Raw genomic sequence first — 23,288 nt, forward strand, 5'->3', positions numbered from 1 at the left:
TCTACTCATATGCTGATCTATTTTATCTAAAATGTGATGCCTGAAAAGGGGAATTTATTCAGAAATTTCAACTTGTATGAATGTGAAACATAATTTTAAAATAGATATACTCTGCTCACAAGTTTAATAAAGCTAGTGTACTCCTGGAAATTAATAAAAGTAACACATGAACCTTGTATTTAAACATTGCAAAAACACCTTACAGTCATCCAATTCAAATGTTATCAAAGAACTTGAGGCCCTGGTCTTAGACTGATTTAAATTCTTTTCAAAACAGATTGACAAAACAAAAATAATGATAAGCAACAAAATAAAGTTCTTCTAATCCTTTAAGGATTTCAATTTCAAGAGATAAATTTAAATAATCTCCAACATCTTACAAATAATTCATGACACTAATTTAACAATCTGACTTTTAAGTGGATATTTGATGATGCAAGTGCAAGAAAAATGAGACCAAAGAAACAATGTTCCTTTCAAAAACTGATTATCATGTCAACTAAGTCACCTCTGTACTTAACAACTCTTCAAGCCTACCATCATGATTAAAACTAATTATTCCTAACAGATAAAATGGCCAAGATACCACATACTACTAATAGGGTCTTAAAATAACTCCACATAACCAGAAAGTATCACACGACAAATCTCACAAATGAAGGTCAAACAGAATCTGAAATTAAAATGAAACTATCAAATCAAGTCCATAAACGCAGGTGTAACCACGACCAATAAACAAGTCATTCAATTAAACACAGGCTAGTTAGATGAACTAGTCAGTTTCCAGACAAAGCCTTCACCAAGAAACTAACCTATCTACTTCTAAGCAAATGCCTAAGAATACACTAAAATTTCAATTTAATTTCCTTTCATGTTAAAAGTGTATGAAAATGAATACTATACAAAAGTAACAAAATTAAACTGAAAGGTTATTAATGCAAATGGAAATATCTGAATTGATTCTAAATAGGACCTAAAGAAGGTTGTTTTGTTCAAGTGTTTAAAATTCTGGCTTTATCTCTTTTTTTTTTTTTTTTTTTTTTTTAAGAGAGATTTTTGCTGTAGGGTGTGTGCGCTTGCTGGAGAAACAGAAAGAAAACGAGGAGATGGCCACACCACAATCCCTCTCTTCCATTCTCTTGGGATTTTGGGCACACATGCACATACGCCCAGTATGCATGAGTTTTAAGCAGTTGGGTCCAGAATCTGAACCACAGTAGACTACATGGGAGTCCAGTGATGTAACCACTATGCCATCTGCTGGTCCCAAAATTGTGGTTTATTAACGGGATGAGGTGGGAAATACAACCTAATGTCCTATAATTTCTTTTTTAAAAAAGATTTTTTTTTTTTGCCATACAGCACATGGAGATAGTCAGAGAGGGATCAGAGAGGGAAAGTGAGAAACCATTCCCTAGGGTGGCTAGCCACCACCACAATCCCTTCTCCATTCTCTTCTCAGGATTATGGGCATGCATGACCATGTGTCCAGCATGTTTTGCAGGCCAAGGGCTCCAGAACAACTGCTGAGTAGGCCATGTGGGATCCTGTGCCTTAACCACCAAGACACCAGCTGGCCCTCATTTCCTATAATTTGAAAAATAACTTCAAAAATTACTGTAGGCATATGAATAGTTATTCTCCTAGGTGAGAGGCAGGAATCTAGTGTAATTTAAGTATGCCTCAAATACAACACTTTTCCTTGATGTGAATAGAGATGCTTACTTTACCCTCCAGTAGCAAGGGACCAAAGAAATGCGTAGATACACGTGAGTCAAATACGGACTCTGAATGCCCAACTGCATAAAGTCTATGATTGTGGGATTTATTCTGGGTTTCAATTTTCCTACCTGTAAAATGGAAATGATGGTACCTACCCTCAGATAGTGGTGATGAGAATTCAATGAGAATCAAAATAAAGTGCTTAGCACAATGCCTAGCAACTACTGAAACTGTAATAATCATTAATTATTTTATCTTTTAATTATTTTAAAATATATGTAGCAGAGGCTCTGAAATGTAGGATTCCAAAGGTTCCAAATATGACAGAAAAATCAAGATTTCAAAAGAAAAGTCACAAGTCACTCATCACGTCTACAGACGACTGAAAAGCACAAGAAATACTAGGCAAACTAGCTTTTCCTCATTAAGATGGAACTCCGGTTTGTGAACTAAGGCAACAACTCATCAGTTCCTGAATACTGAACTGAAACGAAGTGCTATCGTAGGACTGCATTTTCTATTATGTAGGTGATTATAATATAAAGACCGCACCTAATAACTACTAGCTCCTTTTGAAACCTCAAAGTTTCACTGCTCAGAGCATGTAAAAGATGTATACAGTAACCATTTTAAATGTAAATCTTCTAGTGGAATGAAGTTTAACTCAATATAGAGAAAAGAACTGAAAACCCTTTATGCCTGTAAGTTTAATTTAGGATTCAGTTAATTCTGAACTACAGCTAACAAACATCTGAAGTACCAGTGCCTAATTTTTCTATTTTTAAAAGCTCTGAAATGGGTAAGATGACAAACAGACAAAAAGCAGGTTACTAGTATGATCAGTTAAGGTGAACACTACAGTCATAAGTTGGTACAGGCTTCAATTAAATGGTGTGAACCACTTACAGACTGAGAGCTTTAGTGGCGTTGTTAAAAAATTTTTTTAAACAGTGATTCTTCATGACACCATACTACTTTGTGCCTTTCCAAATCTCTTACCTAAAATGTTGTAGCTAAATTAAATTTAAAACTTTTTTAAAAAGGAACAGTTTTTGTTGTTATTTTAAGAAGCCTTCAAAATAAAAATAGTATATAGGTTGGTAAAACCAACTTAATCTGTATTTCACACACCCAAACCCCAAATACCACCTATGTAGATGATGAATGGAGATTTGGCATTTAAAGTGGGTGTACTGACATTAAATACAATTTCTTTTGTATATTCAATCCATAATTTCTGATTGAGTCATTTTTAAAAAGTATTTTATAAAAAGGCAATTGGCAATGTAACAAGGATACAATCCAATGTGTTCACAGATTGGTTACCTGTGAGACTGGTGCTTTAACATGGGGTGGAATTCCAGAGGAAGAAACAGTACCACTAGGAGGCAGGTTTTTACTGGTCACTGAAGCCCAGGAGAAAGCCTGCAGGAAATGCAACAAACCTAGACTACTAATCATGGAAAACCACCAACATTCCTACAGGGAAACTTCCAAATAAATATTTTCTTTTAATTTCTAAGCTATTGTTCTATATTAAAGGACTCCTAGAAGAAGGGCACACACACACATGCCAGTCTATGTGCCAACTTTCAAAACTCATTATGCAAGATTATTTATAACTGTTTTGTCTGAACTACTAAATAAACCACAATCAAGTTCCTACATACTCTAGGTAGATGAGCAAGTGGCAAACAAAACCACTAACAACTAAACATGCTAGAAAAATCTGAACCTAATAGAACCAATTTCTTTCCCTCTTGTGGAGAAGAGAGGGTGTGAGATGGTGTTAAGGGGAAAAGGGAAGGATAAGAAAGAAGAGAACTAGCTGGAAACTTAACAGACATTCAGGAATTGAACAAGGAAATCTCCTCTCACTACCATATACTTTAACCTTCTACATTACAGAAAGATAAAAGAAGTTTTAGGTAGGCTTACATGATACACTATGAGTGTCACTCATCTTTCCAAGATAGTTTAATTGGTGTTGTAAGGAAATTGATTCCATTTAAACCACAAACAACAGGCATCTCTTCTTTAATTATTGACCAACTTGTTTTAAGTTGGGAAAACTGCAAGACTCCTGGTACATCTGTGCTTAGAGAATTTAATACAGAATGAAAGAGCAACTGACAGCCTTATACAATGGACCCAAATAATTTTATGTACATTACTAAACATTGCATAAAGACAGATTAATGTTAAGTTATAAATTCACTCAGGTACTTTTTTTGGAGGGGGGAATGAAATTTCCTCGGATAACAAATTCACAGCTTCTTTTCATATAAATTTAAAAAGGATGCTATATTAAAAATTTTAACGTAATAGAAAAAAGTCATTAATGGCCACCAAATATGGAAGTATGATATTATAGGTCTCAAGAGTTCCTTTCATCTAACCTTTGGTGGTTCTTGTGGCAGAGAAACAGGTTCCGCAGGAGGAGGAGTAGTAGACTTCTCCTCTAACTCTTCTAAGTTCTTCTCCTCCACTTGTGGTTTCAATTCTTCTGTCTTTGTTTCAGATTCTGGCTCAGGTTCAGGCTCATGAGAGGACTCTTCTAAGGGCTCCTCTATGCCATTTCTACAATAAAATTGTTCATTTTCAATATATGTAAAATGATCACTTCTAATAATATAAATGTTTACTGTAGAACCAATTATAAATCCTATATTTCTATAAAAGACAGAATGTCCATCCACCCTATGTGTCCTAAACACCCTGTATCATCAGTAAGTGATCAGTGTTTTGGTGTAAAAAACATTTAATTTTTGAATTAAGTAAAACTTCTTTACCAATTTCTGACCCTTGAACAACACAAGTTTGAACTCAATGGGTACATTCATACATAGATATTTTTCAATACACTGTAAATAAATTTTCTCTTTGTTCTAACATTTTCTTTTGTCTAGTTCATCTAACACTACTGTAAATAAAACATACAAAATATGTGTTAACCAATTATGTTATCTGTAAGATTTCAGGTCAATAAATTGCTGTAAATAATTAAGATTTTGGGGGGACCAACAGTTGGTGTAATGGCTATGTCGCTGGACTCCCATGTAGTTAACCGTGGTTCGAGTCCCGGACCCAGTGGCTTAAAACTCACACCAGGCGCGTGTGCGTGCGTGCCCAAGATCTCAAGAGGAGAATGGAGAAGGCATTGCGGCGTGGCCATCCCCCCTGGGGGGTGAATAATTAAGTTTTTGGGGAGTCAAAAATTATTAGAGAATTTTAAAAAGAATTATTTTATTTATTCACTTACTTATTTTAATTTTGACCAGAGAGAGAGGGAAAGTAGGAAAGCAATACCCAGATCCAGGACTCAAACTGTGGTCAGCCACGTGAAAGTGTCCAGCGCCTTAACCAACACACCACCTGCTGGTCCTCGATGAGGACTTTTTAAAAAAAGAATTATTTACTTGTTTATCAACATCATTATTTCTTTATTTGCTGCAGACTACTATGTTCACCAGAGAAAGAAAGCAAGAAGGGAAGCCACCAGGTCTGGGACTTGAACCACAACTGACCAAGTGGAAGGCCAGCACCTTAACCAAACTACCTGCTGACCTCATATGTGGATTCCTGAATACATGGGAGTTCAGTACCTCTAACTCCTGTGTTAAGAATCAATTGTATATGTAACAGGTATTCAAATACTGGTCTAGTAAGTAGTATTATCAAAACTTTACTCTGAACATTTCTAAGAAAAAAAACCATCCTGCAACTACATTAAAGTTCAGACCAAATTTAACTTTGCAACCACTATTCTTACGTCACAGGGTGAGCTTCATAGTAACCACTGTTAGCATTTTCTTGCACGGGTTCAGGAGATGGTTGCCTTTCTTCTTGTTCCTCTTCTACTTCATCTTCAGATTCTGACAATACATAACACATCAAATCTTTTTAAAAGAAACTCAATAATTTCTAACACATATTTTCAATAAACTTAAGGTGGTATGGTATAATATAAACAAAGGCATTTAATTGCAGTATTCCCTAGTCTCTGAAAAAACTGAGGAGACCAAGGCTGGATGAAGTTTGGTGTTTACTGCTTTCTGTTTTTAAAAGATCTGAGTAAACAAAAAAAAAGAAAAAGAAAAAAAGGTAGGAAATAAACTATTTGAGAACCATAATAGAGTTTCTTTTGTCACATTTGTTTTTGTAAAAAATTATCTTATTTAACTTTATTCATTTATTTATTTTTAATTTGACCAGAGGGACAGAGCGAAAGAGAAAGAGGGAAAGTGAGAAAGCAAGCTGCCAGGTCCGGACTTGAACTGCAGTTGGCCATATGGGAATCCAGCTTCATTAACCACCATGCCACCTGCCGGCTCCATGTCACATCTATTTGATAAAGCAATAATAGTAGACACAAGGCCAATACAGTGGCCTTGTAAGGGAGACAAACCCCAGTCTTGGTAGCTTGAAAGTCTGTGCTGAGTGTGGGAATATGTGTGCCCCAAATCCTAACAGGATGAAGAAACGGAAGAGAAGGGACAGTGTGACCAGGTCCCACTGCAGGATGTTCCCCCCACCCCAAGTGCACACTCTCTCTGGCAATTACCCAAAAAAAAGGATACAAACCAATGCATAGCAGTGGAAAATCAACTTAATAATGAGGGTATAGCTTCAAAGTGAAGAGCCAACAAGTATGTTATCATTAAATAAAAAAAAAATAAACTTTGAGTAAGCAGAATTCCATTTTAAAAAACGTGTTAAGTCTAAGATTCAAAAGCAAAAAATTCTGTAAGAGGGAGGCCAGCAAGTAGTGTGGTGGTTAAAACTGCTGGATCCCACACAGTCAACTGTATGGTACAAGTCCTGAACCTGGTGGCTTGAAAAACACACCAGGCATAGGTGTGTGCATGTCCAAAATCCCAAAAGGAGACTGGTGAAGAAGGTATTGTAGAGTGCACATAAACTGGAGTGTTTTTCATTTTTCTTCTCTCTCTCCCTCCCCAGCAAGCACAAGGGCTCTATAGCAAATTTTAAAAAATAATAATAATCCTGTAACAGGTGCCAAACTCTTGAGTTTTTGATACATACTCACTATGGACAATTCTAATATAACTTTATAACAAACATCTGTTTCTTTTCTCCTTTTTAAATTTGCTACAGGGTGCATGAGCTCCCTGGAGGGAGGAAAAGAGAGATAAAGAAAGGGAAAGTCAACATCCGGACAGAGAGAGAGAGAGAGAGAGAGAGAGAGTGAGTGTGTGTGTGTGTGTGTGTGTGTGTGTGTGTGTATGTGACCACTTAGCAATCCCTTCTTCTTATCCTCTGGGGACTTTGGAGACATACGCACATATGCCTGGTGTTGTTTTTCAAGCGTAGCCCAGGACTTACACCGTGGTCAGGGATGGGGGATCCAGCCACCACAATAACCATGATATCTGACTGGCCCCCATCTATTTTATAATTTAAAAAATTGAAAAAAGTTGAGAGAAGGGTGTTCAAATTATAATGAAAAGGCTAATTTCTATAAACAGTTTCATACTTAATAACAAAAAATTCTTAAAGAAGATTCACAACACTCAGATTCACAACACTCTTCTATCTTCAAAGTACCTCACCTTCATCAAGTTCTGGTTCAGAATCACCGAACACTTCATCTTCATAACGAAACATATCATTGTGAACATAAAACTTATTTGGAACAGATCCCTATAGGAAAACAACATGCAAATATTCCATAAATATCCATAAATTTGGTATTACCTAAAAAGAACAAATTATATGTATAAATAACTTCAATTTTAATACCAGAATAATAATCTGGACTCAATGTAATTTTCCACAGCCTACTATGCTATGATGTTAATATCAAGTAAATTTTAAAAGATCACTCAAAGAATACTCAAACTCAAGAAAACAGCAACTCAATAGAAAAGAATCTGGACCAGGACCTATCAACAGAAAGAATCATGACCGATAAATAAACAAAACTTTTTGTTTCGTTTTCAAAATGTAACCTTTACAATTTAGCAATGTACGCTTTAAATTATTTCTGGGATCTTAACCAATACACACAGTTTTATCAGTATCTGAATTTTAATTCCAAACAGTCAAAGCATGTATGAATACCCACATACACTCATACAAGCTCAAATAAATTCTATCAATAGGTCCAACACAATTTCTAGAAAATAGCAAATATGCAAATCTAATTCTATCAGAAGAAATTACCAGACACTTCAACCAATAAGAACCAAATTAAAATTATATAAATAAAAACGAAGTGAAATAAATGAAAACTTACTTCGGGGGCCAGAACAAATGTTTGCATGAACTTCCTCTCTGGCTGTCCACTGTTAGACAGCAAGCCCATGACCTGGACAACCACTCCATCACTCAATGTTGCGTGAGCATCCACATGGCGAATTTTAGTATGACATTCACTGAAGTTCAGAGATAATACTTTGTGGTGTATATCCTTTATTGGGAGCAGAGAGGGAAAATACAAACTCTTGTGAAACTGCATAACCTGCACAATTCTATTACCTACCGTCACAGATTTCCTCACAACTCTAGAAGGCAATTTCCTTCATCTTTCCTTCCATGTTTGAATCCACTCCAAGCTATGTACTATTGCTAGATCATGCTCCTAAACTACCACTTTCAACACGTCACCTATCTATACAAGGCACTGTAATGGCTCTCTGATATCCAACAGTAATCTGTGTTTTATACTTTTTCCCACTTGCCTGGAATAAGTATTTTGCCATCCTCATACGCCATGCTGCCTGCTCCTTGACCTCAACCTAATTTTACTTTACTGTATGTTTGCTGATGCCATTTTTCTACTTCGAATTTCTTCTTCTGTAAAGCCAAAAATCCAGTATCTTAGAAGATCTTAGAAGAGTCTAACAGAAGTCCCACATCCCCTACAATGTCTTTCTTCCTTAAGTCATAAGGAGCATATGTATTTCTGTAACACATGATTTTGCACACATTTGTATAAACTAAGTACATTGTCTCAATTATTTCATGTGTAAACTAGAGCATGGATATTAAAACTTCCCATTTTCTTGGACCAGCAGGTGGTGTAATGGTTACATCGCTGGACTCCCAGTTTACTGCGGTTCTAGTCCCAGACCTGGCAGCTTAAAACTCATGCTGGGCTTGAGTGTGTGCATTCCCAAACTCCTGAGAACAGATTGTGGCACGGCCATCCACCCCTGGGGGGTGAGGAGTGTGGATTTCTTGTTTTCTGTCCCTGTCTCTGTCTCTATGGTGACTCTATTGCAAACATCTCTGGTTAAAAAAAAAAAAAAAAAGAAAAGAAAAAAAAGAACTTCCTTAGTGGGGGCCAGCAGGTGATGTAGTAGTTAACGTGCTGGACTCCCATATGGCTGACAGCAGTCTGAATCAAGAGCATGTGTGTACGTGCCCCAAACCTAAAGAGGCTGGAAGAGAAGGGACTATAGTATGGCTGTCCCCAAGATTTCTCATTTTCCCGTTCTCTGTCCCTCTGGCAAAATACTTATTCCCTCTGGCACATATGCCCTAAGGAAAAAAAAAATCTCATTTTCTCCTTTGTATCCATCCCAAAGTGCTATCATACTTGAGACAAAAAATCAGTGTTTAAGAACTCAAAGCATGAGACCAGCAGATAGAATAATGGCTAAGTCGCTGGACTCCCATGTAGTCGATCGCAGTTTGAGTCCTGGACTCAGTGGCTTAAACTCATGCCGGGTGCCTGTGCACACATGCCCAAGATCCAGAGAGGAAAATGGAGGAGAAAGGATTGCAGCATGGCCATCGCCATGTACCCTATAGCAAATAAATAAATAAAAGAACTCAAAGCATATATATGATAATTATTGACACACATATTCCAGTTTTAATAATTATATTAAAAAGAATTTCATGGGCACAACATTATTTTTAAAATCTCTACCTTAACACATAAAAAACCTAAAACGTACAAAATTGATGCTTACATTTTGGCCATAGACAGCTTCCTGGGGCTTTCCACTAGCATCTACTCCACCATGAACATAGGAAGAATTCCTGCCATAAAACCTACAAAACCACAGACAACAATGATTTTTAAAATGTTATTTATTTTTATTAGTTTCATATCAAGACCCCATCATGAGGTATGCAATATATTTTTTTCAACAGGGAACTTTTTGTTGTTGTTGTTCAAATGTTCCCCTCCCTTTCTACCTTACTCACATCCACCTCCACCATCCCCTCTAGCACAAAAGTGACAATAAATTTTCAAGAGATGTAGGGACCAGCAGATAGCATAATGGCTATGTTGCTGGACTGCCATGTAGTTGACCGTGGTTCGGGTCCCAGACCCGGTGGCTTAAAGCTCACGCTGGGCACGTGTGCGTGCATGCCCAAGATCCTGAGATGAGAGCGGAGGAAACGGGATTGCGGCGTGGCCATCCCCACTGGGGGGTGATTTCTCGCTTTCTGTCTCTCTGGCAAGTGCACGCGCCCTATAGCAAAAACCTCTCCAAAAAAAAAGAGATGTATTAGTGGAGTTCTGGTATCAGATTAGGTTTTGTGTCCAGCTCTAACACTAATTACTTTGTGTTCTTGAGCAGGTTAATTAAGGTCTTTAAGTTCAGTTTCTTTGCTTATAAAACATAAGCATTAACGATTCCAGAGGGTTGTGTAAGGATTAAAAGACTAATGCACACAGAATGCTTAGTGTATTAGGCATACTAAGAAGATATTCAACCATTAGCTATTCTCATTTAATTCTTATCACATCTATTTCTTAAGTGGAAGAAGACAGTCAAAACACATTATAAAATACATCATAAATACAGATGGTATAGTAATTGACTCATTTTTTTCCTTTCAAATACAAAAAAAACTCGGTTATCTAGATTTGAGTCAGATATTCTACTTAAGTGTTCCAAGTAATTACTACTTCCAAAGGCTCAGATTGAAACCGTTTATATTTTAAATAGTTAAAAATTATTTAGAAATCAACTCAAAATCTACAATTCCCTCAGCATCTAATTCCTCATTAGTATTTTACTCTTAAAATAAATGATAAAATAGTCTTTCTCTGGCATTACCTAAAGCAATTAGGATTAATATCTTTTTTTAAAGAATTACTTTAACTTTTTTTTTTTTTTTTTTTTTGCCCAGAGGGATCAGCAATTGGCGTAATGACTATGTTGCTGGGCTCCCATGTAGTCAACTGCAGTTCGAGACCCAGACCTGGTGGTTTAAACCCATGGCAGGAACATGTCCATGCAGGCCCAAGACCTTGAAAGGAAAATGGTGGAGAAGGGACTGCAGCGTGGCCATACCCTGGAGAGATGATTTCTTGCTTTCTGTCTCTCTTTCTGGCGAGTGCATGTGCCCTATAGCAAAAACCTCTCCAAAAAAAAAAAAGGCCAGAGAGGGAGACAGGGGAGGGGAAGAGAGAGAATGAGTGAGGGAGAGAGAGAATGCAAAAAAGCAGGCCACCAGGTTTGGGACTTAAACCACAGTCACCCTATGGGAGTCCAGCATCCTTAACCACCACACCACCTGCTAGCCCCATTCATTAACATCTTTCTAAACTGAGGTTGTTATAAAAGTTAACTTTTTCAGAGAACTCAGTTCCTACAGTAATGAAACATGCAAAAGCTTCCTGAGCCAAGCACTGTGCTCAGTACATTATGCATACTGGTTTAATTCTCTTAATAACATCAAGAAGTTCTATTATCTAAATGAGCAAACTGAGGCTCAGAAGTGGTTAAATTAACTCCTGTAATGTCATACACCTATCAAGCAGGGCAGCTAAGACAAGAACCATACATTTTGCCTCCTGAGTTTTAACAACCCCATGAAATACTTTTTAACTTGTATTATTTTCTTTCATATACTACGGGCAAGCATGTTAAGTGACAGTATTTTTCTGGAGGACAATTAGAGTACATGTATGGACACAAAAAGCCTTGGAAATAATACCTTTGATACAATTCTTTCACGAAATTATTCTAAGAAAATAACTAGCAAGAGGCCAGCAGGTAGTGTGGTGGTTAAAGGCACTGGATTCCCACATGGCCAACCGTGGTTCATGTCCCAGACCTAGCAGCTTGTTTTCTTGCCTTCTCTCTCTCTCTCTGGTCAAATAAAAAAAAATAAATAACAAATGAATTAAATAAATATTTCTTTTTTAAAAAACTAGCAATGTGCACAAAAGTGCATATCTAAAGATATTCATTTCAATGTTGTTTATAACAAGTGAAAAATCATAAAACCTTTAATTAAATGGAAACTATGTGAACATAAGCTAGGTATATAACCAAAGTATGTACTGCTACAGAACATGACAGTGATAATCCTAATTTTTATTTATTTATTTTTTAATGCAAAGTTTTGCCATAGAGTGCATGTGCTTGCTGGAGAGACAGAGACAGGGCAAGTGAGAAATTATCTCCCTGGAAGGATGGACACACTGTGATCCCTTCTCCATTCTCCTCTGAGGATTTTAGGCATGCATGCACACGTGCCCAGGGTGAATTTCAAGCTGCCAGATCTGAGATTTGAACAGTAGTCAGCCATGTGGGAATTCAGTGACTTAACCATTATACTACCTGCTGGCCTCAAAGTTTTAATTTTTTTGATCACTACAAAAAATTCTAATAGCAAAAAAAAAAAAAAAAAAAAAAAAATCTAATAGCAGGACCAGCAGTAATGGCTATGTTGCTGGACTCCCATCTAGCCGACCCCAGTTCAAGTCCCGGACCCGGTGGCTTAAACTCATGCTGGGCACGTGTGTGTGCATGTCCACCCGTGCGTGCATGTCCGCCCAAGATCCCAAGAGGAGAATGGAGAAGGGATTGCAGCATGGCCATCCTCCCTGGGGGGTAATTTCTCGCTTTCTGGCGAGCGCACGCACCCTATAGCAAAAACCTCTCAAAAACAAAACAAAACAAAAAAACAAACAAAAAAAACCACTAATAGCCACACTGTGAAAACACCAAGTTTCAGGTATCAAAAAGCTCTATTAATTACATTCTCTCCCTCCCTAACTCCTTCACATACATGTCAACAAGAATGTCTTTTTGTACAATTAGAAATAGACACAGCTATTCATTTTGGATTTTGGTGGGAGAGTAGCAATGTTAGTTATACATTCATACACTGCATTCGAGTGGAGTGTTGGGTTCTGAGATCAGCCCTGGAACTGAATGCTGGCTACATTTACTACTTACTGAGTGATCCTGGATGAATTACTCATCCTCTTACTAATCAGGAGTGATCCTAAATCACTTACTATTCTCAGTTGTTCAATATGTAAAGCAAGATAATAAAAGTACCTATATTTTCTAAGACCATCATGGGATTCCATGGGATAATTTATATATACATATATATACACATACACACACACATACATGTATATATATAAAAAATACTTAGGGAGCCTAACAAATGACAAATAAACATAAAACTGCCTTCTAAAATAATGTAGACACTACATATGTTTAACGGTAACAAGATAAATGGCAAAATCTAACTTTAGAATGTCTGGAATACTGGGGCTGGCCGGTGATGTGGTGTTAAGGGTGCTGGACTCCCACATGGCTGAACAGTTTGTGTCCCGAACTGGGTGGCTTGCTTTCTTGCCACCCTTCTCATTTATTTATTATTAAAATAAATAAATAAATTTAATATAGTAAAAAAAAGTCATGTATATAAAAAATACCTAGAATACTAATATCTACAGATAAAGGAATGTAAGTCTTTTGAACAGCCTATTTATCTGGCATGAAGTGGCAATGATATACTTATCTTAAGTCAGCTAGTATGTTCTACAACACAAAGTTCTTACAAGAGTCCCAATTATCTTCCACTTGCTTAGACCCAGAAGAACCTAAATTAACAAACAGTACCTATTATATAAACCTATTTCATTTCGATTGCTATAAAAATGAACTTTTCAGATGTCTAACTCTTGCCAAAATAGCAAATAGGGCTATTGCTATTATTTTACGAAGGAATTCTGTTTTTCAGATTAAAACATGTTATTTTCACAAGCAAAATCATTTTACTGATTCATGTCCCAAAAACTACTGATTTCAAATGACCTATTTAACCCACTAATTCGGTCAACCCCAACATTTTTCTGAAAGTGAAATATAAAATACCAGAATATATACTTAAGAGTAAATATGTGTATACATCTAAATTGCAAAATTTATATACTGGAACATTATGTTAAGTTATTTTTCTTATAGTGAGCTGCAGAGTAAAAAAAATTGGGGGAAATACTGTTTTTAGCCATCAAACAGATGGTTAAAATATTGCACATGGTGGTTTTAGATATATTTACAAAGATAATGGCAGGTTATGAGGAGACAAGAAAGCAAAATATATGTAATCATACCCAAGAAAATGAAGCTAAATAAAAATACTAAATAAACTGTTTAAAAGTTTACCTGTGTAAATATTCTGGAGCTTTATTCAGCAAAGTATAATACTGTCTCACAAACTCCCGCCCTACAAGCAGCGGACTGGGCTTCTCCATAACCATTTCTTTGCTGCACAATGTCAAATGCTGAGGGAGCAAACATAATAGTAATTGTTAAAAAGGTCATCTTTGTAAACTATTGTGAAACAGGTATTTTTAGCCATACAAATGGGAATAAAGAAAATCAGCACCATTTACTACAAAGTAATTTACATTAGTGAAATACTAAATTACCAAGAGGAAGTAGTGTACTTGTTCCTTCTTTTTCCCCAACAACACCCAGTACTGCCTCCAGCTAAGCATCACTGTATTATAACCAAGTCTTTCTATTCACACTATCCTCCTCCTTTGGGGACCATTATCAACATTATTGGATTCCAATGCTTATATTTTGGAAAAGTAGGCACAGAGTAAAATGCTGACTCAGAGATTACACTCTCCATGGGACAGCACTATGACTGTGTTTTTCTTTCCCTGGGAATTTTACGGTTTTAAAAGTAGTAATGTGAAGCCAGGAGGTGACTAAGGTGCCAGATTCCCACACGCTGACCGTGATTCCCAGACCTGGCAGTTTGCTTTCTCGCTCTTTCTCTGGTGAGCACACATGCCCTATAGCAAACTAAAATAATAACAACAACAACAATAATTCTAAAAATTATTTTTAAAAAAGGAATAATGATTAATATCCATCTATAACCTGAGTACTCAAAAAATAATCATTTTTCCTATTTAGTGTATGTTTACTCTTCCTTTCCATTAATTAAGAACCTAACATGAGGGACCAGCAGTTAGCGTAATGGCTATGTCACTGGACTCCCATGTAGTCGACCACTGTTTGTGACCCAGACCCGGTAACTTAAAACTCACGCAGGGCACATGTGCATGCATGCCCAAGATCCTGAGAGGAGAATGGAGAAGGGATTGCGGCGTGGCCATCCCCCCGGGGGGTAATTTCGTGCTTTCTGTCTCTGTTTGGCAAGCGCACGCGCTCTATAGCAAAAACCTCTCCCTCCGCCCCACAAAAAAGAACCTAACACGAGGCACTGTTTATGGCAAATGAGATGCTCTGTTGAACAAGATATCCTCTAGCTCTCAAAGAGTTATAATCTAGGGACTAGCATGTGGCATAGAGGTTAAGGTGCTGGACTCCCATACGACTGATCAAAGTTCAAGTCCCAGGTCCAGCAGCTTCAAGATCATACCAGGTGGTTTGCAGCATGGCCATCCCCCTGCAAGGTATTTTCTCACCTCTTTCTCTCTCTAGTGAGCACAGACAATCATAGCAAAAACCCTAAAAGAATTTATCATCTGTGAGGCTAAATAAAGAAAAAACTGGAAACTCAACAGAATGGCTTAGGTGTATGATGAAGTCCCTTAAGGAGAAAACCTTAAAGGTCAAGAAAAATTAGCACAAAATGATCACCTCTAGTCATTTACCTTATGTTTACAGACCCCAGAAGAGTCAAAATTACAGTATCAGAAATTGGGGATTAGAAGGGAAGAGGAAAAAAAAAAATGGAGCTTTGAATATGACTTGTTTTTCTTTCTCTTTCTCTTTTTTTGTTTGTTTAAGAGATATTTTTGCTAGAGGGCATGTGCACTCCCTGGAAAGACAAAGACATAGAGACCAAAATATAAGTAAGCATCCTTTCCTATACACTTAAAACCACTGAAAAAGTAACCACAGTATCCAAGTGAGTATCTATTAGGCATATTAGAATGCAGTTTAAATTCCTGTTTAACAAATTTCAAGGGAGGTTTTATTTAAATAATTTAAAAATCTCACAACTAAATACAGATCACCACAGTCATTTCAACTATAATGTTTCTTTTTTTAAAACAAAAATCAGGTACCAAGTGGTACCAACTACAGTGCAGCCTACAAATAAAGATTTATTAGCACCGCACAACTCTAATGACTCTCAAGTCAACATTTACATTATAATCTATTAGTTTCTGTTGCAACGATCTTTCTGAACTCTTAAATTCAGTCTACAAATAGCATGATCCCTTGTCCAGCCTTAGGAGTATACACTAGACACTGCTGCTCAGGTGACTAAAGCCACACAGGAGGTGGAGGCTTGATTCCCAGCCTACTCTCACAAGTCAGGGACAGTAGTAAAGGCCCGGAGTCCATTTACTCGGGACTAAAGCAGGAGTATCATACCACAGTGAGGTCCTGTCTAAGACACACTCACATACAATAAATAATCCCCAAATCTATTCAAACTTTACCCAGTTCATTCACAAAGCACATCTGGATACTGCCGTTGAGTATGATTGGTTTTCCCTAAACCTAAAACTCTCAACAGTAAGAGCAATAACCCTACTGCACAAAAGGATTCTCATTTGCTATCTTTAAAGTAACAAATCAAACAACATAATATTTTTATTTTGAATGATGAGAGAAAATAAAACCTTTTTTTAAACTTAGTTAAAAAAAATTGTGTTTTTTTGCTCCAGGGCACGTGCACTTGCCAGAGAGACAGAAAGCAAGAAATCACCCCCACTGGGGGGATGGCCACGCCGCAATCCCTTCTCTTCCATTCTCCTCTCTTGGGATCCTGGGCGCGCGCACACACACACACGCGCCTGGCATGAGTTCAAGCTGCCGGTTCTGGGACCGCCGGGTCCCAGCCTCGAACCACAGTGGACTACATGGGAGTCCAGCAACACAGCCATTACACTAACTGCTGGTACCCCAAAAAAATTTTTTTAGAGAGATTTTTGCTATTGGGTGAGCATGCTCACCAGAAAGAGAGAGACAGAGACAGAAAGCGAGAAATCACCATCCAGGGAAGACAGCCACACCACAATCCCTTCTCCTCTCAGGATTTTGGGCACATATGCACATACACCCGGCATGAATTTTAAGCTGCCAGGTCCAAGACTTGAACCGCAGTCAACTGCGAGGAAGTCTAGCATTGTAATCACTATGCCATCCGCTAGTCCCTCTAGTAAAAATATTTAAGATAGGGCTGCCAGGTGGCATGATGGTTAGGATGCTAGACTCCCACATGGCTGACAGTGGTTCAAGTCCTGAACCTGGTGGCTTCCTTTGTCTCTCCTGTCAAATTGAATAATAATAAATAAAATTAAATGAATATTTTTTAAAATGTTAAGATAACAAAAATAGGCAAATTATACATACTTAATATTATAACGATTTTTAAATAATACTAACATGAGAAGATATTTAATTACTGAATAAAATAATTCTGTACAAAATAATTTTCTTCAAATTGTTACCAACAGAAACGCTAATAGAAATTATTTATAAGTTTGGGAATTACCACTTTTCTCTTTCTAATTTTCTACAGTAATGCTATTGTCATTTACTCCAAAACTCCCATCACATCATTAAGTACATATTCACTTAGAAATTTTATCACTTTGTGCCCAAACATCCAGATTATCGGTATCACAGAAGGTGGGGAAATTAATAAGGGCATTGATAATCTATTCCATAAAATCTTGGAAGAAAACTTTCCAAATCTAGAGAGGCATTCAAATATCTAGACCCAAGAAATACAAAGGATCCCTAATAGAATCAACCCAAGATCTTCTCCAAGGCACATCATAGCCACACTGGTCAAATCTACAGACAAACGCAAGATACTAAGGCAAGAGAAACGTCTGGTTACTTACAAAGGTTACCCCATCAGGCTAACCTCAGATTTCTCATCAGAAATAGTGAGAGTAAGGAAAGAATGGAAACATGTATTCAAAGCATTAAGTGAAAAACAAATTTCAATCAAGAATACTATACCCAGCAAGATTATCTTTCATATGGAAAGAAAGAATAAAAACATTCTCAGATAAACAAGACCTGAAAGAATTTGCCAGCAGCAGACCTACTCTTCAAGAAGTTCTGAAAGGAGTGCTCAACCAGGAAACTAAAGACAAATACAGAAATAAGAGAACAATGGGTACCAGCAGTGTAATGGCTATGTCCCTGGACTCCCACGGAGTTGACCTGGGTGGTTGTGTCCGGGACCCAGTGGCTTAAAGCTCACGCCAGTGGGATGTGCGTGCCTTCACAAGCAAGATCCCGAGAGGAGAATGGAGGAGAAGGGATTGTGGCGTGGCCATCCCCCCTGGGGGGTGATTTTTCGCTTTCTATCTTTCTGTCAGTCTGGCGAGTGCACGTGCCAAGCGCCCCCGCCTCAAAGAAAAACCCCCCAAAAAAAGAAAAAAAAAAAAAAAAAGAAAGAAAAAAGAAAAGAAAGAAATAAGAGAACAAAAGGCAACCAAGGAAATGATCAATTTAGTGCTAAGGACAAGAAATATCAATAATAATGTTGAATGTTAACTTCCAGGATTTAAACGGAAAGATTGGACCACAGCAACACAGCATATTCAACAGAAGAAGGTTTGAACATAAGACTGAACTGGCAAAATAAAATTTTATGACTTTTGAATAAAACATTACTGATTTTTTTTTTTTTACTATGCTTTGTTTTCCCAATTTAAACATTTTACTTTCTTTTGAATTGTTGATAGGTTCAGTAATTTGTTAAAATATTTTTCATGTTCGTTTCTTTAAATGGAAACAAACTTTTCTTTCCTGACCCCTCTGGATAACTGATATAAAGTGACTCAGAATCTAGAGAACTGAAATGTAATTAATTGATGAAAACAACCAGAATGTGAAGATATCAGAGGAAAAAAAAATGTCTGACTACTTATTCATCTACCATATAATGACAGGTTAATCTCACCCACCTTCCAATTCTCTGGCCAGTAGTAGGGAGATTATCATTTTAACAAATAAGGAATAACATCAAAGAAACATTTGAGAAAAATTATAGATGAACCACCTAGTTTAGGAAGTTATTAACTTATTGTAGGAAATAAGACTTGGAAAAATGATCATTACACTACAATGTTGGAGTTGTATAATATTAAGAGGAAGAGGAAAAAAATGCCAAATTACGCATTCAGAATAAAAGCGATTCCAGGGCCAGGAGATGTGGACCCCATATGGCTGATTACGGTTTGAGTCTCAGACCGGGAAAGGCTTGAAACTCATGCCAGACACATGTGCATGCATGTTTACCCCCTTGGGGTGATTTCTCGTTTTCTGTCTCTCCCACAAGCACAAGTGCCCTACAGCTAAAATCTCTCACCCCCCCCTTCTCTAAAACACAGAAATCAGAATAAATGTGACTACAAGAATGAACCATGCCATTTTTATTCTTTCATATAAAAGTATCCAACTCATCGTTAAGCAATTTTGGGATTTTAGTCTGTTTCTTAAAAGAAAAAAAAGGAGGGGCTTATCAAGAAAACAAAACTTGGAATATGGCAGTGAAAAAAAGGTTTTAACTATCTATAGCCAAAAAAAAGTCATTATAGTGAGAATGCAAGCCACCATGTCCAGACTCAAACTGTGGTTGGCCATGTGGGAGTCTAACACCTTAAACACCACACCACCTGTTGGCCCCCAAATAATTTTTTTTTGAAAAGTTATGACCTTCCAGTTCTCAATTTACAAAGCGAGATTTTGATAAAAGAGCTCTAGTGAAATAAAGAGTTCTACCAAGATAGCCAAGATTAAAAGATACTTATGTACAAAAGTAATCTTCAGATTGTCAGTCTCTAGCACCTTTGAAAATAGAGCAAGGGAGGGGGCAGCAGTTGGCATAATGGCTATGTCGCTGGACTCTTATGTAGTCGAACGTGGTTCAAGTTCTAGATCTGGTGGCTCAAACTCACGCTGGGAGTGTGTGCATGCATGCCCAAAATCCCAAGAGGAAAATGGAGAGGGGGTTGCGGCATGGCCATCCCCCACGGGGTGATTTCTCACTTTCTGTCTGTCTCTGTCTTTCTGGTGACCACAAGTGCTGTATACCAAAACAAAACAAAAAAAAGAGCAATGATTACCTGCCACCTTTTAAAAGAAAGTGAGTAGACCAGCAGGTGGCATGGTGGTTAAGGCACTGGACTAGGACTATCATGTGGCAGACTGTGGTTGTGCCAGAACTGGTGGCTTGCTTTCTCTATCTCTGGTGAGCATGCATATTAAAATGTAGTAAATAAAAATAATAACATTAAATAATTTCATTTTTTTAAAACAGCGAGATCCCATGTCAACGTTATACCACTCTTCTGGTGACACCTGCTAATAATGAGGAGTTAGACATCAGGCAGGAAAACACAATGTAAAACTACCTCTGGTACATTAGCTTCATATAGACAGACCCAGGCTCTTTCACGAACATTAAGTCTTTTAAGGTCAATTAAAAACATTACCATCAATACTATCTCTTTATGCTAATCCCAACATGATTATTTATCATTTCTCTTACTATGTAGAACCTCGCCTACTGTGACACATTTTAATTCATTCCTGTTTCTGAAAATGTTATGTCTTCATTTGTACAGACTAATTCCTGAAGCACCTCTAACTCCAATTTTCATTGAGCAATTGTTCCTTATCAATTGTCACCATCTTTTTCTAAGTCTCTTGATAATACACATTGAAGGCCAGCAGGTGACATGGTGGTTAAGGCACTGGATTCCCCCATGGCTGGATGTTTGTCATGGAGGCAAACTGGAAGCTTGAAAGTTATGCATGGTACATGTCTGTGTGCCCAAAATCCCAAGAGAAGAAGGGACTGTGGCGTGGCCATCCCCCAGGGAGATGCTTTCTCACTCCCCCCTCTGTCTCTGGCAACCGCACACACCCTATGGCAAAAACCTAAAAAAGGTTCAACTGTCAAATGGATTACTTCATGAGTAGCTGGTCATTGCAGGTATTCCAGAGACTACATGAACAATTTAGCAGAATAAAGTCATACATCTAAAGAACCAAGAATGGGTCACATCAACACCACAATTCCATAACATTGATTTTACCCTAATACAGGTTACACACCTTCCTACCTCTTACAACTGAAATCTTACAAAATCCATCTGGGTTCAGCTATTATAAAATACTGCCCCCTTGAAAAATCCTGATTCCCCTCCTCTGAACTCTTCAAAATACTCTGGGCTTTTATCATGGTACTTTACTAGTAACACAGCCTTAAATTACTAATCATGCATCTGTCTTTTAATCTTCCTTTCTCAAATACAATAAATTTAGCCCTCTCTTGAATGCTTAGCCACTGGAAAAGCACATTTCTCAAGAATCCAATGGCTTCTCAGTCCCCACCCATCCTCACTGTCTCTGTTGACTACCTCTTAACTCTTCTAGAGTACTACGATAATGTAACTTTCCTTCTCATCAAAATGCACACATCTTGGGACCAGCAGTCAGTATAATGGCTATGTCGCTGGACTCCCACGTAGTCGACCACGTTTCGATGGCTTAACCTCACGCCGAGCGCGTGTGTGCGTACCCAAGATCCCGAGAGGAGAATGGAGGAGAAGGGATTGCAGTTTGGCCATCCCCCTGGGGGGTGATTTCTTGCCTTCTGTCTCTCCATCTCTGTCTCGCGAGCACATGTGCCCTATAGCAAAAATCTCTAAAAAAAAAAAGCACACGTCTTTAAGGTTGTGTTCTAACCTGGTAATTCAGATAGTCTAATGGCTTCAACTGTCACGTTTACCCAAACTTATACCTAGTTTCCACCATAAATTTCACATATCTAACCAAATGCAGAATACTTACACATGACCTAACATATGCACACCCCTGGGGCCAGCAAATGGCGTAGTGGCTGCATTTTGAGTCCCAGACCTGGTGATCTGAAAATCATGCTGGAGAGACCAGCAGATAGTTTAATGGCTATGTCACTGGGCTCCCATGTGGTCGACCGCAGTTCAAGTCCCGGTCCCAGTGGCTTAATCTTACACTGGGTGCATGTGCGTGCGTGCATGCGTGGGTACGTGCCCAAGGTCCCAAGAGGAGAATGGAGGAGAAGGGATTATGGGGCAGGGCGGCGGGGATTTTTCGCTTTCTGTCTGTCTCTGTCTTTCTGGTGAGTGCACTAGCAAAAATCTCTCAAAGAAAGAAAGAAAGAAAATCACACTGGGCATATGTGCATCTGTGCTCAAGAGCCCACGAGTAAAATGGAGAAGGGATTGTGGCATGGTAATCCCCCAATCCAAGGGGTGATTTCCTACTTTTCCTCTCACTGTCTTTGTGTCTCTCTCCAGCGAGCACACACACAAGGCAAAAACCTCTTTAAAAAAAGAGAGAACATATATACACACGCATACCCACACCCATACAGAGAAAGGTACTTGTTTCTCTTAGTGGTGCTGTCAGTGTCTTCTTAGCTAAGAAAATTTTGTCATAAGCATCGTTCATCCAGTAAACTTTGCCATTCAAACTGTGAAAACTTCACAACTCAAAAATCTCCCAGAATTTGTCCCCTCTTGCCTATTCCTACTAAATTCATATCTTTTAGTTCTTCCTCAAAAGTCTTCCATCTTGGGGCCGACAGGTGGTGTGGAAGTTAAGGGCGCTGGACTCCCACATGGCTGATGGCAGTCTGAGTACTGGTCCTGGCAGTTTGTTTTCTTTCTCACTTTTCCCCTCTCTCTTTCAGTCTCTCCCTCTCTGGTCAAATTAAAATAAGTTAAATAAAATAATTCTTACAAAAAAAAAAAAAGAAAGCCTTCCAAACTCTTGAGTATCACAGGTAGTGAATACAGTATAAAGTAAAATTTAAACAGTACATTCAGTTTGGCATATAAGGCCCTCCACAAAAATCCAGTCTGACATTAGATGTCTTCATCAATCTTTCATATTTATCTCCAACTACATTGCTCACCTCTATAACAAATTCTATACTGTACAAATACTATACCACTCAACATCATTCTCTGCTGGGTGAATGGGTGAGCCAACACAAATTCATTCATTTAATTAATGCCTATAATATATGCACCAGGAAGTACACAAGAAAAAACATGAATAGATATAATCTACTGTCTAAATAAATTTAAAGTCTCCTAGACATAATCATCTTCTGTGATAAATATTATACCCTTACCACAAAATAAAAGAGAAAAATAAGAGAATATTCTAGGGGCTGGTAGGTGGCATGGTGGTTAAGATCGCAATTCCTATGGCTGACTGTGGTTGAGTCCTGGACCTGGTGGCTTGTTTTCTCTCTCATCAAATTAAAATAAACAAAAAAAATAAAGTTAAATAAAAATTATTTTAAAATTGAAA

At 37.7% G+C, this 23,288-nt stretch overlaps 1 protein-coding gene across 3 annotated transcripts in view; it reads right to left on the minus strand.

Moving 5' to 3' along the window:
* Window positions 1–23,288, minus strand: part of G3BP2 (G3BP stress granule assembly factor 2) — a 99,337-nt gene that overhangs the window by 6,689 nt on the left and 69,360 nt on the right. For all 3 annotated transcript variants that reach the window (XM_006142940.3, XM_006142941.3, XM_006142942.3), the window contains exons 2-8: window positions 14,127–14,245; window positions 9,666–9,747; window positions 7,982–8,155; window positions 7,296–7,386; window positions 5,495–5,597; window positions 4,122–4,302; window positions 3,049–3,147 (exon numbers count right to left, since the gene is read on the minus strand). In XM_006142940.3, coding sequence (XP_006143002.1) covers window positions 3,049–3,147; window positions 4,122–4,302; window positions 5,495–5,597; window positions 7,296–7,386; window positions 7,982–8,155; window positions 9,666–9,747; window positions 14,127–14,221 — 825 coding nt within the window. In that variant the 5' untranslated portion in view covers window positions 14,222–14,245. The remainder of the gene's footprint in view (window positions 1–3,048; window positions 3,148–4,121; window positions 4,303–5,494; window positions 5,598–7,295; window positions 7,387–7,981; window positions 8,156–9,665; window positions 9,748–14,126; window positions 14,246–23,288) is intronic.

Source organism: Tupaia chinensis, unplaced genomic scaffold (assembly GCF_000334495.1).
Source record: "Tupaia chinensis unplaced genomic scaffold, TupChi_1.0 Scaffold000086_1, whole genome shotgun sequence".
NCBI classification, from domain to species: Eukaryota; Metazoa; Chordata; class Mammalia; order Scandentia; family Tupaiidae; genus Tupaia; species Tupaia belangeri.